Here is a 13,789-nt window from a genome sequence, read left to right on the forward strand (position 1 = left end):
GAACAACATTGAAGCAGTCACATGGAACATAGTTTTTCAAATCCACCGCTTTCGCTCGAAGATCAAGTTCCCTCTTCATGTCGGATTTCTCAGCTTTGGTCAGGGAAAAGTGATTGATCTGTTCGGACACCGTTTGAACAGCTTGTGTGAATTGATCGCGTTCCTTCTCTATGCAGCGAATGCTGCATTTTATTGTTCGAATTTCCACATCCATACGGTCAAGACTTCGAAAGAAATTTTCAAAATTCAATTCATACTGTCCGGCAAGCAAACTCAGACATTCAACATCGGCCGTTAGTTTTGCCAACTTTTTCTGCTCCTCACACAGGCGGGATTCTAGCTGATCGATGTTCTCGAGAATTTTCGAAAGAATCTCCAGTGTTTCCATTCTTCTAGCTTTCATAGTGTCGACATCTTTTTCGAGGGCCATCAAGCGTACCATGTAGGCCTTCAGTAGATTCATGATCTCTGCGTATTGCTCCTTCATTTGAGAATTTGCGGTACCAGATATTTCACAAGACGTTGTTGTTCCACTCTCGGTTGAACCATTTCCCGTAGATAGCGTGATGGATTTGTTTTCCGATGATGAAGAATCGTTTGCTTTCGAGGTGGAATCATCATCAAAGGGCTGCACATTTGCACTTTCAAGATCCAGTGCCACGGAAGCGCCTGAGCTGCCAGATTGAGAATCTTGATCTTCACGTACGACTAGGTCACCGATTTTTAAACCAACTATCAACGATCGAATCAACGTGTAAAGAAGCTTTAGATTTACGGTGCCAACATCTGGTTTTTCAAAAGTTGCTTCTAGCAGATCGTTCAACGTGATTGCTCCGGGAGCGTCCATTTTGCGGATTGCTCGGTTTATCGAGTTTATCACAGACAATGGATTACTTAGATGTAAAAATTGTGAATCATATAGGGTAAACACACCAGCATTGGTCCTATGTTGGCCACCTTTTGACGATATTTCACGTTGTTTCAAGAGTATATACACAGACAAACAGACGTAACTCTTTGAATTAACTTATCTAACGACATTTCGTGGGTTTCTCGCGGAAAACAAGCTTGCTCGCTGATTCCAAAACAATTTTGCATACAAGAAAAACCGAATGTATAGAAACGTCAAAGTAAACCGACGCCAGTGCTGCGGCGAGTTGTTCGCGGAAACGATAATATTCAAACCAATTGTTAAATACACAAACGGTGATCCAGAATGAAGCGTTACGTCTGTTTGTCTGTGATATATATGTTTATTGCGCTTGAACATGATCAATTTGAAAACCTCCAAACTAAGGAACGCAAAGCCTGACAACTTCAGCTCCTATTAATCGCTTTCTGTAAACAGCCAAAATCAATAAAGACGAGGAAGACAAATTATCCCCTCGAAAAGTCAAAATACCATACAACAATTTATTTCGCTCTAAATCCACTAATGCCTTTTGTCAGCTCTCTGGATCCAAAAATACACCCTGCCTCAAAGTGGCACATTTAGCAAACAATCAGCAAGAGTGGGATCAGAAAATGCAGAGACCAGCACAGCAGCGCATGGAAGCGAGCGATCAAAATCATAATAACACCCATCAACGACGGATCCATCCATACGGAGCACGGAAAAGGCACAAATATAAAGAAAATCCTCCTTTATTGCTTCCACCCACTTCTGTTTTCCCGATGATGGGTTGCGGGAGGTGACAAACAACAGTGTTATCGAGCTGGCACCCGATCTTAGATCCTTTTGTTGCCCCTGAATGAGCCCACCCCATCAATTTCAATTTCATCACCACCACCACCACCACCACCACCTCTCACCATCATCTCTTTTTTCTCGGTCGCAACAACAGAACAACAAATTGGTCCTGAAGAGACCAGGCAAAGGCAAGGGCCCGCAGCAAACTAACTGCATGCACTGATGGCACCGACACACCATCGGAGGGGTTGAGAGCGATTATGATTCTCGCCATCCCTCCACCCTCCAGGATTTTCCGGTGGTTGACGGATGGTGCAAGGATTCATTGTGTCGATTAGTTTTTCTGAAATTTTCCTCAACAACAAATTGGCGGAAGCTTTGCAAAAGAGTTGCAAAATATGAGTTGGTTCCACACAGCAAACAAGTGTATTCAAGATCGCGCATCGCAGTAGACCATAAGCGAGTATAATCCGAGATAAATGATAAATGGTTGCATGGAAGCGCAACGGTAAACAATGTGAATCATTCGTGGTGTAGAATGTAGGACGTATAGGGTAGAGCATAGATAATTAAAATTTGCGCCTTCTTAAGATCTAAAAGTTATTGGAGGACACCTTTGCTGAGAAATTCGAAATAAGAAAACTAGAGCAAAACAACTGTTTTTTTTAGAGCCACCCTAACTCAATTCAAGAAAATAGCTCTTAATCGGCCAATTTAAGAGATACAAAAAAGTAATTTTCAACAAAGTTGCTTGAAATTAGCTCAGCTATAACTTTGCGCAAGAATGTATACCTGGGGGCAAAACAGCTGTACTCTGAGTAAATATATTTGCAACGAGTAAATTTGAGTTACTCATATTTACTCAAAAATGATCAAAGTAGTCTCGATTTTCTGATCAAAGAAAATATCGTCTGACAGCATATTTCGTTTGAAGCATCTGTGGACAAACGAAATGCTCCTGTGGTGGTTTGACTGCACGACGGTTTTACGAGGCTTGTCGTTCGTGTGTGGCTTGGATGCCTTTCAGGCGCCTTCCATCGTTGGTGAGAATTGACATGGCCTAGGACGATACAGGAATGACGGGAGTGACCCGTTCTAAAAGGGGAATGCTCCTTTTCGGTTACCTGAGGTACAACCTGAGCTCTAAGGTGATTCCTTGTAGAGTCCACAAATGGCCGCCACGTAGGCTATAAATGCAATTCCACCTCGAATTTTCAATAACACAAATCTCGGAAATTAGAGTTCTATTTCAATTGAAATTGCTACTGCATTCATGTTGCAGCGCAGCAAACGTGCAGTAACAGTTTCATTGTAGTACGTGTCGTGGAAGTTGATATTTGTGCACTTGAAGTTTCGAAGTGGTAGCGAGAATAAGGATCTCACAGCGAACCACCTTAAACTTCCTTTGTGGTCAATATAATTGGTCCTTGACTGCTGATTGTAGTATATTATGTAGTTGCTGATTCTAGGCCACATTAGGTCAGCTCTGAAAAGCTTCGTGGAGTTTGTTAAGGTTCAACAATTAAATTTGTATTCTTCTTATTTTTGAAATATTCTTCAATCATCATCATTAGTATACACATACATTCACACATTATTAATACAAAAATTTAACACATGTATTTCATGATTTTAGGTCGAAAACTTCCCGGCTAAAGCCTGGTACGCAGCTGAAAAGTAATGACGTTTTTACGTGCTACGGGATAGGACACGGAATGCTAAAGAAATTTCTTTTCCTTAGCATTTCTTGACCCAGTACGCAGTTCAAAAGAAATCGGTAAAGGAAAGATCGATTACATTAGTATCGTGATCGATATGAAGGTGGCGCATTCTGAATGCAATTTCATTTTCCTTGCGGAATAATGGTCTGACCAATTATTCCGTTAGGTAATTTTAACGTTTGTTGTAAAAATGATGTTTTGGATGCATTTTAACAACATAAAAACTGATAATTGTTGATTTTAAAATTAGACGACACCTACCTATGAACTCAAAATTTAGCAAAAGACACCTCCCTATAGCTGTCAAATTTACTTTTGGGAATATTCCTCAAAAATTACTTTTCCGTTTTCTTTTCAGTTGCGTACCAGGCTTAAAGCTTGGTACGCAGCTGAAAAGTAATGACGTTTTTACGTGCTACGGGATAGGACACGGAATGCTAAAGAAATTTCTTTTCCTTAGCATTTCTTGACCCAGTACGCAGTTCAAAAGAAATCGGTAAAGGAAAGATCGATTACATTAGTATCGTGATCGACATGAAGGTGGCGCATTCTGAATGCAATTTCACTTTCCTTGCGGAATAATGGTCTGACAAATTATTCCGTTAGGTAATTTTAACGTTTGTTGTAAAAATGATGTTTTGGATGCATTTAAACAACATAAACACTAACAAGTGTTGATTTTACAATTTGACGACATCTCCCTATAATCTCAAAATTTAGCAGCCTATAGCTGTCAAATTTTCTTTTGGGAAAAATCCTCAAAAATTACTTTTCCGTTTTCTTTTCAGCTGCGTACTAGGCTTAAATAGTATAAAAGCTACGCTAAATCGCAACTCTCCCGACCGACGCATAGATCGGTATAAAATGAGAGAATACGTACTTAGTATAAAAATGGTTTATACACTGAAATGTATAAAGTCGCGATATTGATAGGATGTATACAAGCTGTTTATTGGTTTGGATGCGTTTTTATTTTTATTTTTGTCAAGTAACTGATTAAGCCTGGTACGCAGCTGAAAAGTAATGACGTTTTTACGTGCTACGGGATAGGACACGGAATGCAAAAGAAATTACTTTTCCTCAGCATTTCTTGACCCAGTACGCAGTTCAAAAGAAATCGGTAAAGGAAAGATCGATTACATTAGTATCGTGATCGACATGAAGGTGGCGCATTCTGAATGCAATTTCACTTTCCTTGCGGAATAGTGGTCTGATCAATTATTCCGTTAGGTAATGTTGGCGTTTATTGCAAAACTGATGTTTTGGATGCATTTAAACAACATAAACACTAATAAGTGTTGATTTTACAATTTGACGACATTTCGCTATAATGTCAAAATTTAGCAGACTATAGCTGTCAAACTTTCTTTTGGGAAAAATCCTCAAAAATTACTTTTCCGTTTTCTTTTCAGCTGCGTGCCAGGCTTAAAGCCTGGTACGCAGCTGAAAAGTAATGACGTTTTTACGTGCTACGGGATAGGACACGGAATGCTAAAGAAATTTCTTTTCCTTAGCATTTCTTGACCCAGTACGCAGTTCAAAAGAAATCGGTAAAGGAAAGATCGATTACATTAGTATCGTGATCGATATGAAGGTGGCGCATTCTGAATGCAATTTCATTTTCCTTGCTGAATAATGGTCTGACCAATTATTCCGTTAGGTAATTTTAACGTTTGTTGTAAAAATGATGTTTTGGATGCATTTTAACAACATAAAAATTGATAATTGTTGATTTTACAATTTGACCACATCTCCCTATAATCTCAAAATTTAGCAGACTATAGCTGTCAAATTTTCTTTTGGGAAAAATCCTCAAAAATTACTTTTCCGTTTTCTTTTCAGCTGCGTACCAGGCTTAAAGCACAATACAGTGAAGTATTTAGTTAGTTGTGTTCTTCGAAGCATACCACAATTACACACAGTCGAATACACAAAATTCAAAACAACTGCTTCTCAAAACTCTTGGTGAACAAAATTGAACACCAAGAAAACCACTTCTACTTTAGCGCTTTGCCAGCAATCGTAAATGTATCATTGAAAAAGCGTTGCCAGATGTATTGTCTCTAGCAAGGAGTTAAAGTTTATTAAAACAGGCAATTGTGAAGTTTGACTCATTAACATGGGTGAGTGGATGTATTTAATGGTGAATAAATATCGAAGGATATTCTAAAATGAAGAAGTAAACTAATTATTTACCCTTTGTGGAACCTTAAGGTGATTCCTTGTAGCGTCCTTTCTCGTGTTACACTTCGCAATTTTACACGTAAAAATAATAAGGTTTCTGTGAATGCACTTAGCTGAAACTAGTACTTGTTGTTTACTGCAGAGAAGCAAGCAATGTCTGAAATTTTCAGATGTATAAACGTCGTAGATCCTGAGTTGTGTGCTCTTGAAATTGCGAAGTGTGATGGAAAAATGGACTCTACAAGGAAACACCTTAACATTAATAATCATGCCATGGTCAACAACCATAAACAGTGCCGTACCGTTTTTGGAAACACGGCCTCATATGTTTAATTCCTCAAGCACAACATTTCATGAAATATCAAGCGTCTAATCCCTAAAGAATAATCGACTAATATTATAAATTGAATGGAGCTTTCGATGAATTTATAGACAGCATAACATGTATAAATCATTTGTTACCAATAATGGGAAGGCATTGTATTCTTATATTTTTGAAAATCGTGCAGCCTGTATGTACGCTATTATTTTTATATATTTGTGTAAATTACGTTTTCATTGAGTTTCTGGAAGTTTAAAAAAATATATAAACGTTAACTATATTGCTCTAAGAATTGAATTAATTTAGCCTAATCCGAACCTATCGAACCGTCTCAAAAGTCCCTACACGGTAAGATCAGATAACCCAAATGTAGGTTTACTTTACTCAAATCAGGCGTAAACTACACAAACTCAGATATGGGTGAATTTTTCAACCCAAATATGGGTAAATTTAAGTCAAATTTGCATAAAAATAAATCATTTATGGATCATAAGAACCCATATTTGGGTTAAAAAAAATTACCCATATGTGAGTTTGTGCAATTTACGGCCAATCTCGGTAATCTCTTTGTACCGTCTGGGTAAACTGATCTTAGCGTATACACAGAAATTCCAAGAAAGCACGAAAACGGTTTCAACATTATTTTCAATATAACAATCAGGTTGCTATGTGTATATAAGATATTGAGCAACGTGAGTTACTCAGAGTTACTCAGAATTAACTCCGGTTTTACTCATGATCGAAAGCTGTCTTGCCCCCAGATGTATACCTTAATTTGTTCAAACAAAAAAGTTAGATTTTTTATTTTAATGATAGTAGGAACCACCCTAGAATTCATTGTCAAAATAATGAGGGCCTAATTATAAGGAACAACTTTGTAGAAGAGACTTTTAGTCTAAAGTTTCAATTTCAGGTTCAAAACATATCATTCCACCTAAATCTGCATTCTGGACCACTGTGAACTGTATAACTACTTACAGTGTGGCGCCACCTGCCTATCCAGCTTTCCATGCTCGGTAATGGCGGCCTGTTTGTATGAATAAATGTATCCTTCATTGTGCTTTTTGACACTAACTGGAGGGCGTATGTTGTTCCATTTTCTTCTGTTCCTGCGAGAGGGAAAGGGAGGGGTCAAAATCAAAACATACAGATAGTGTCAAAAAGCACAGTGAAGGATACATTTATTCATACAAACAGGCCGCCATTACCGAGCATGGAAAGCTGGATAGAGATTGCTAAAGTATGATTGTGTCAGTGATTTGTTTTCATCGGGAAAATTTTCCGCTATGAAGTTTTTTTTCCCGATGAAAACATTTTGCGTATACGTATACGTGACGTGGTGTGCGTACGATAAACGTCAGCAATCTCTATTGGAAGATTGCTGCAAAAGCTCAACGCAGATGTCGCCACTGCATGATGATGACAATGTTGACAGACTGCATATAAAATTCGTGAAAAATAGCATTAAATCATAATTTTCATCAAGCCTGCGTAAAATCCTACCAATATAACATTCGAATTGAAGAAGAAAACGTTTTTACGATCAGACTGATGTGCATCTTTGATTTTTCCAGATGAACTTTCATAAGATATATTCATTTCATTTCACGGCTCCATCAATGCCTCGATCAATGCTGCATCGTACATATGATGTAAACAGAAGTAAATTGCTCAATTACTCAAAATAAAGATGATTTGTCATCTTGTTATCACTTTATAAACCATCGAGCACCATTTTATAGTATTGAGTAAATCAAGTTCTGTTGCGTTTTCCGTCGAAAATGGTGAGTATCAATATGTTTACCTAAAAAAGGCCAAAATGAACATTTATTGAATATTGGCGTTCTATACAACCATTTCTCCATTATCACCAGCATGATACAATCTTTCCTAAGTAAATTAACTTAATTTCCTCTTTCATCCTAGTGGAAATCGCACATATTCACCATTTTCCGAAAAATGCAGCTGCGCAGGAGGTAACTGTGCAACTTACCTTGTGAAGAGCTGGTCCGAAAGTGAGTGGAGAGTTGCCCGTGTGTGTTTATGAAGCGTTGCCATAGATACCTCTGTTTACCAGCATTGAACTGCTGCGCTAACAACGGAGGGCTGCACACATGACTTGCTGACTCGTTAAGCGTCAAGTTAAGACCTGCTTACACTAGCGCTAATATATGCCACACATGTCCCTCTCTCCTCATAAAAAATAAAGAATTTTACCCGGTTTTCCTTTTCAGCCGTGAATGCACCATTGCTCTGACATCATTATCATCATCATGAAGATCAATGGGAGCACTGTTAGGGAGCTTAGGAATCTCGTTCAAAAATCGAAATGGATGATTTTTCAATTAATCTCATAGTTGCTCGGAGAAAAACTGACCCGATTGGATTCTGGGACTTCTGGGGCGCAATGTGGGATGTTTGCCGTATAGCAAAATGTTGGTAGACTGTGTACTAGTGAACTGAAGCCGTTGTGTCACGAAAATGAAAAGTGGACGCAGGCCTTGTTTTCTCTGCTGAGATCCCTCTAGTTGGAGCAGCTAGAGTGTGTTTCGTGGTTGATGGGGGTTTACGCTGCTGTGAGGAACGAAAGGCGAGAGTGCTGTTTTTAACACCTGTTGAAGATATAGTGGCAGCATTTCTATGGAGCTCTTAGAAATCTTCGTGATTAACGTGATATCATGGATTTCTTGGTAACATACCGGATGATATAATTCCTTTATTTTTTCTTAACTTTCATTCCATTATTATATTAAACATTAAATGTTGTGGACAGGACGGACCACCAGGGCACCCGAATGACGCGAAATGGATGGGGAGAGTCGAAATGCCAACTCCCTGTCGTTTACATTTCGTGAAAAGAAGGTGGGCTCTTCTCCCCCACTCATTGGGACATCCTCCTGTTGGATGGCCTGTGTTTTGACCGGTTGTATGATCCTGTTGTTGGAAGGAGATTCTCATTTATTCCATGGATGCAAGTGGGCGATATTGCGCACGGATTCACCCAAACCGTTTTTGGCCCTTCATACAATGGCAGGTTGAATACAATTAGAAGCTTCGGCATTCTTCAGCTGCTAGATGGACGAAGGCAGTGCAAAGCGGCTGCTTTTCAACTTCGTCAGCTGACCAGCTTCACGGTGGATCTTCTGCGAGGACACCGGTGTGGAGAACATTGAGTTGGCCAGATGGTCGTTCACCAGCATTTTGTCGTTGGATAGCGAACGGACCTTCAAGGCACTCTTGATGGGGGAGGTTGCCTTCCGTTTTTTTTTTTTTTTTTTTGAGTGCTGCTGTCCATGACGTCGATTTCCTGTGTCAAACGGTCCTGTTGGTGCATCCGTACTGATATGCATTAGATAATGCTGGTAAAATGTAAAGTTTACGTTATTTTTTTGTTTTGTAATAGGGTTCGTGGCGTCATTTTCAAGCAATTGAGGCCAATTGATTTTTGTTTTTTTGCAAAACCGTCGCTTTGAAACGATTAAGGCTTTTTTTTATTTTATGACATCGTTTTGAAACGATTGAGGCAGATTTAGCAGTTTATTTATTTTAGTTTTTTTCGCGGTGGCATCGTTTTGAAACGATTTGAGCAGATTTCGTGTTTTCTGTAATGGCGTCGTTTTGAAACGATTGAGGCATATTTAGCATTTTTTTAGGCATTGGCATCGTTTTGAAACGATTTAGGCAGATTTTGCGTTTTCTGTAATGGCGTCGTTTTAAAACGATTAAGGCAGGCTTGGTAGTTTTTTTTTTCGCAATGGCGTCGTCTTAAGACGAATAAGGCAGATTTGGCGTCGTTTATAAACGAATCAACCGGATCTAGCAGTTTCCATTATTTTTTTTTTTTGCGGTGCGTGAAGGCTACGCACGGTTATTCTAAACCGATTGATATTAGCGTGGCCTCTTTATGATAGAAAACCAAATGAGCTTATGGAAGATTCCATATGGCTTAGTTAAATCTGGCAGGATCGCCAATGTGCAACTTACCTTGTGAAGAGCTGGTCCGAAAGTGAGTGGAGAGTTGCCCGTGTGTGTTTATGAAGCGTTGCCATAGATACCTCTGTTTACCAGCATTGAACTGCTGCGCTTACAACGGAGGGCTGCACACATGACTTGCTGACTCGTTAAGCGTCAAGTTAAGACCTGCTTACACTAGCGCTAATATATGCCACACAGTAACCTCCCCTAATAAAAATTGTATGGTTAATTTGCTTAACGACGTGTTCTGGGTATCATCCAAACCATTTGTGGAATAGTTCAATGATTTGGGTTATCGTTCGTTTATGGTTATTTTTTATTAGGGTCTACCTGTGGGTGCAAACTTGTTACACAGTCTATTGGTACTACTCCGAGACTGAATAAAATTTTCGTCAATTTCCTCATTTTCCAGCAGATTTTGTAGGTTTTCCACAGAAAAACCATGAGACAAATTTACTCATCGCTGAGTTCCTGCACTTTTGGCGATTATGAGTGAACTTAACTCAAATTTAGGTCGTTCTCATTCGCCGTGAACGTTTTTCCAAAAACACAACTTTTTTTCAGAAAAGGTCCATATTTCGTTAAAATTATCATGCTCCGGTTTTCTGCATGCATAATAAATAGCCAAAATAACCTGAATGACCCAAAAGTTACATTTTATTCAGCATGACACGAAATATAACTCACATCACGAACGCCACGGTACCAAACTGACATTTCTTGCAACTGAAATAACATTAACAACATCAACATCAGCAACGCATCGTAAAGTCAGATTGGCTTTTCTACAGCTCTCTTTCAGTCAAACATCGTGTTGAATAATGATGATTATTTGAGAAGAAATTAAATTTCCCTCAAAGGTTGTTAATTTTTCGTGAAGTTAAGAACTTTACCCAGGGCGTCAAAGATGCCGAAGAAGAAGACTGGCCAGCGTAAAAAGGCTGAGAAGCAGAAGCTTCGCCAGAAGGAGATTCGCAACCGCGAATCCCAGCTGCCGGAGCAGCCTTGCAATTTGCCCATGGATTGCGAGAAATGTGGCAGGTTAGTGCTCAGCGGATTGTTTGTTGGAATAATATTCTCCTAAATTGATCCTTTCTTTTTCTTCGGATAAAGAAAACAGAAGTCCCGTGCCTTCTGCTACTTTTGCCAAAGCGTCCAACGCTTGCCTATCTGTGCTCAGTGCGGTAAGCAAAAGTGCATGCTCAAGACCGGAGATTGTGTCATCAGACATCCGGGAGTGTACACCACCGGCTTGCAGATGGTGGGAGCCATTTGCGACTATTGCGAGGCTTGGATCTGCCACGGGCGAAAGTGCCTTCAATCGCATGCCTGCACCTGTCCGCTGATGGATGCCGTCTGTATCGAATGTGAACGTGGCGTTTGGGATCACGGCGGCCGTATGTACAAGTGCTGCTTTTGCGATAACTTTCTGTGCGAGGACGATCAGTTCGAACACCAAGCCTCTTGTCAGGTGTTGGAATCCGAGTCGTACAAGTGTCAGTCCTGCAATAAGCTCGGACAGTATTCGTGTCTGCGTTGCAAGACCTGCTACTGCGAGGACCATATTCGTAGGAAGGGCTTCAAGTACGACAAGAACAAAGCGATTCCTTGTCCGAAGTGTAACTACGATACGAGCCAGACGAAGGATCTGAGCATGTCGGGTAAGGGATCATTTCTGTTTAAATGGCATTATTTCTTCTTTTTCAATCGTACATTTTTTTGTTCTAGTTCGTAGCCACAAGTATGGTCGCAAACGCCAAGATGATATGGACGAAGACGACGACTACGTCTACGATCCGGAATACACCGCGTATCGGTCCGCTGCCGGTCATTACAATGATTCGGATTCCGACGATTACGAAGAGGGATCCGACTCGGATGACGATGACGACGACGATGATTCCGATGAGGAGGAAGATGAGGAAGACGATGATAAAGCTAAAGCTGGTACGAGCAGTGCAAAGGAAAACAAGTGAAAGCCATATTGCCAGCCCAGGGAATGTTCTTTCCAAATGCTCACATCATTCTCTAGAAGGAGCGAGCACCTCCATGCTTGTTGAATTTATCTGTATTGTATATCAAATCAGTGGGGATGTATTCAATAAAGAACGAAGAAATATCCTGTAGCCATAGTGAGTTCAAGTATGTGCTTAGTTGCCTTGAAGCATCGAAAACTTAAAAGAAAAGACCCCGCATTCTTCTGCCCATTCCTTGACGATCGTAGAGAAGATTAAACTTGTTCACCAGCTGGTTCATATCGTTCGAAACCTTGGTTAATGCACCCAAATAAGTGATGAGACCAACGTCATTCGATTGCTGCGAAATTAAACGGAAACAGTGAGAAGTAAGTTCCACAAATGTAGCAACATATCCTATTTACCGTATAAAACTCCTCCTTGAAAGACGGATTCTGAATCACCGGCAATCGACGGCTCAGTGAGTAAGCTCCACGTAGAATCTCCTGATTTGGTTCGAGTTGGCCACTTTCGATGGCCTTGATGTACGCCAACACAATCTTGATTCGGGAGTGCAGCATTTTGATGGCACTGTGCTGCGCCAGCAGATGTTCCGCCACCGTCGAGTTTTCGTCCGAATCGTTCGATGCCATGCGAGCTACGTGATCGACTCCGATCCGTTCGGCTTCCTCGGTGGCCAGTGTGTAAGTCAAAGGAACAAAGAGCATCACTGTATCGCCCTGGACAATGTCAATTACCGACTCGTATAGAGAGATGGGCAACTGGTTCATGTTCCGGCTAGTCGGATCAAGCAGAAGCATGATTGGGCACTCGTTGATGTGGCAAATCTGCTTGTGAATGTTGATGTGCTTCTCAGACGGCACAGATCCGGTCGTATACCAACCCAAGAAATCCAGATCACTGAAAACTTGCTTATCTGAAAGTTTACTCAAAAACCTATTGTAACATCACTCATCTTTATGATCATTCCCCTACTTACATTGCTCCTCCTTAGTATTGTAGTAATCCATCAGAATGTGTACCTCATCCCCAACCAAATCAAACTTGAGCTCAAACGAGTTCATGACCTCAATGTTCCTTCCCTTTTGCTTGCCAATTAATGCACCGTAAACCTGTGACTTGAAGCCCTTCTGTGCGCGGATCCTGGTCCAGTGATCGGAGATATTCATAATCACGAGCGGATGCAGTGAACACGTTACGGAGGGCACCGTAGCACTTCCGGCCATAACATTTCGTGATTCAGTCGATGGAGACGGTTTCGTTTGCGATCCACTCGGAGTTGCAGCGGTAGCGGCGGCGGCGACGGCAGCAACAGCAACACCGGTAGCGCTAGAGCTGGAACTATCGGCAAGAATGACAGCCAATTGCTCCTCGTTGTCGATGTCCATCTTTTCCTCGTTTTGACGCTGGGTCATGTTGGCGACTTTGTAGGGCACTCCCGTAGGTTACGTGAATATTCAACGAAAGTAAATCGGTTTGTTTTGTTGGAAAAAATCGCTAGATTTTTGGCAAATGCACAAAGGCGAACGTCGCGAGCGAGAGCAAAAGTTTGACGTTTTCGTATTTTGTTTATCGTCTGAAAAGGTTCAGTTCATGTAACCCAACAGTTCAGCGAGAATACACTCGAGAATAATTCATTGTATGGGCCCATCAAATATTACGTATCGCAAGAGGTGGTAGGTGCTGCTCGTTCGAATCATGTCCGTGATACCCTTAAACATAGCGTTGGGAACTGCTGATTCATTTGATGTTCATAATTAGATGTGTGTTTTCTCTTTGTAGGGTTTTTGATCTAATTTCCGTCCTACTAAGCACAACGTGCACTTTACCTCTCTTTTCTAAACGAGTTTAAACTAAAAATGGAATTTTTCTGTCAAAGATGACTTCTAAATTTATTTACCTTTCCATAAGTACCATTGGA

The 13,789-nt window shown here is 40.5% G+C and overlaps 3 protein-coding genes across 4 annotated transcripts in view; 2 read left to right on the forward strand and 1 right to left on the reverse strand.

Annotated features, from left to right (window-relative positions):
- The window catches only part of conv (convoluted), a 378,533-nt gene that overhangs the window by 140,488 nt on the left and 224,256 nt on the right, over positions 1-13,789 (forward strand). The window lies entirely within an intron of this gene.
- Noa36 (zinc finger protein 330 homolog Noa36) lies at positions 10,702-12,018 on the forward strand. Its single transcript, XM_065224746.1, has 3 exons — positions 10,702-10,933; positions 11,006-11,553; positions 11,621-12,018. Exons 1-3 carry the CDS (start codon positions 10,800-10,802, stop codon positions 11,866-11,868), a joined length of 930 nt encoding a protein of 309 aa, XP_065080818.1. The 5' UTR covers positions 10,702-10,799; the 3' UTR covers positions 11,869-12,018.
- Positions 11,945-13,416, reverse strand: CSN6 (COP9 signalosome subunit 6). Its single transcript, XM_065224745.1, has 3 exons — positions 12,848-13,416; positions 12,273-12,784; positions 11,945-12,208 (listed from the first exon to the last, which is right to left on the reverse strand). Exons 1-3 carry the CDS (start codon positions 13,281-13,283, stop codon positions 12,068-12,070), a joined length of 1,089 nt encoding a protein of 362 aa, XP_065080817.1. The 5' UTR covers positions 13,284-13,416; the 3' UTR covers positions 11,945-12,067.

The sequence above is a fragment of the Ochlerotatus camptorhynchus genome, unplaced genomic scaffold (genome assembly GCF_037179485.1).
Source record: "Ochlerotatus camptorhynchus isolate MF236.1 unplaced genomic scaffold, CSIRO-AGI_Acam_v1.1 ptg000215l, whole genome shotgun sequence".
Lineage (NCBI taxonomy): Eukaryota > Metazoa > Arthropoda > Insecta > Diptera > Culicidae > Ochlerotatus > Ochlerotatus camptorhynchus.

What these genes read in the sequence shown, in the direction of transcription:
- Noa36 (XM_065224746.1), top strand. Translation starts at nt 10,800, where the DNA reads ATGCCGAAGAAGAAGACTGGCCAGCGTAAAAAGGCTGAGAAGCAGAAG. An exon ending in GATTGCGAGAAATGTGGCAG is followed by an intron (nt 10,934 to 11,005) that starts GTTAGTGCTCAG and finishes CTTCGGATAAAG; the next exon opens with AAAACAGAAGTCCCGTGCCT. An exon ending in GAAGGATCTGAGCATGTCGG is followed by an intron (nt 11,554 to 11,620) that starts GTAAGGGATCAT and finishes TTTTTGTTCTAG; the next exon opens with TTCGTAGCCACAAGTATGGT.
- CSN6 (XM_065224745.1), bottom strand. Translation starts at nt 13,283, where the DNA reads ATGACCCAGCGTCAAAACGAGGAAAAGATGGACATCGACAACGAGGAG. An exon ending in CAATACTAAGGAGGAGCAAT is followed by an intron (nt 12,785 to 12,847) that starts GTAAGTAGGGGA and finishes GTAAACTTTCAG; the next exon opens with ATAAGCAAGTTTTCAGTGAT. An exon ending in TCAAGGAGGAGTTTTATACG is followed by an intron (nt 12,209 to 12,272) that starts GTAAATAGGATA and finishes TTAATTTCGCAG; the next exon opens with CAATCGAATGACGTTGGTCT.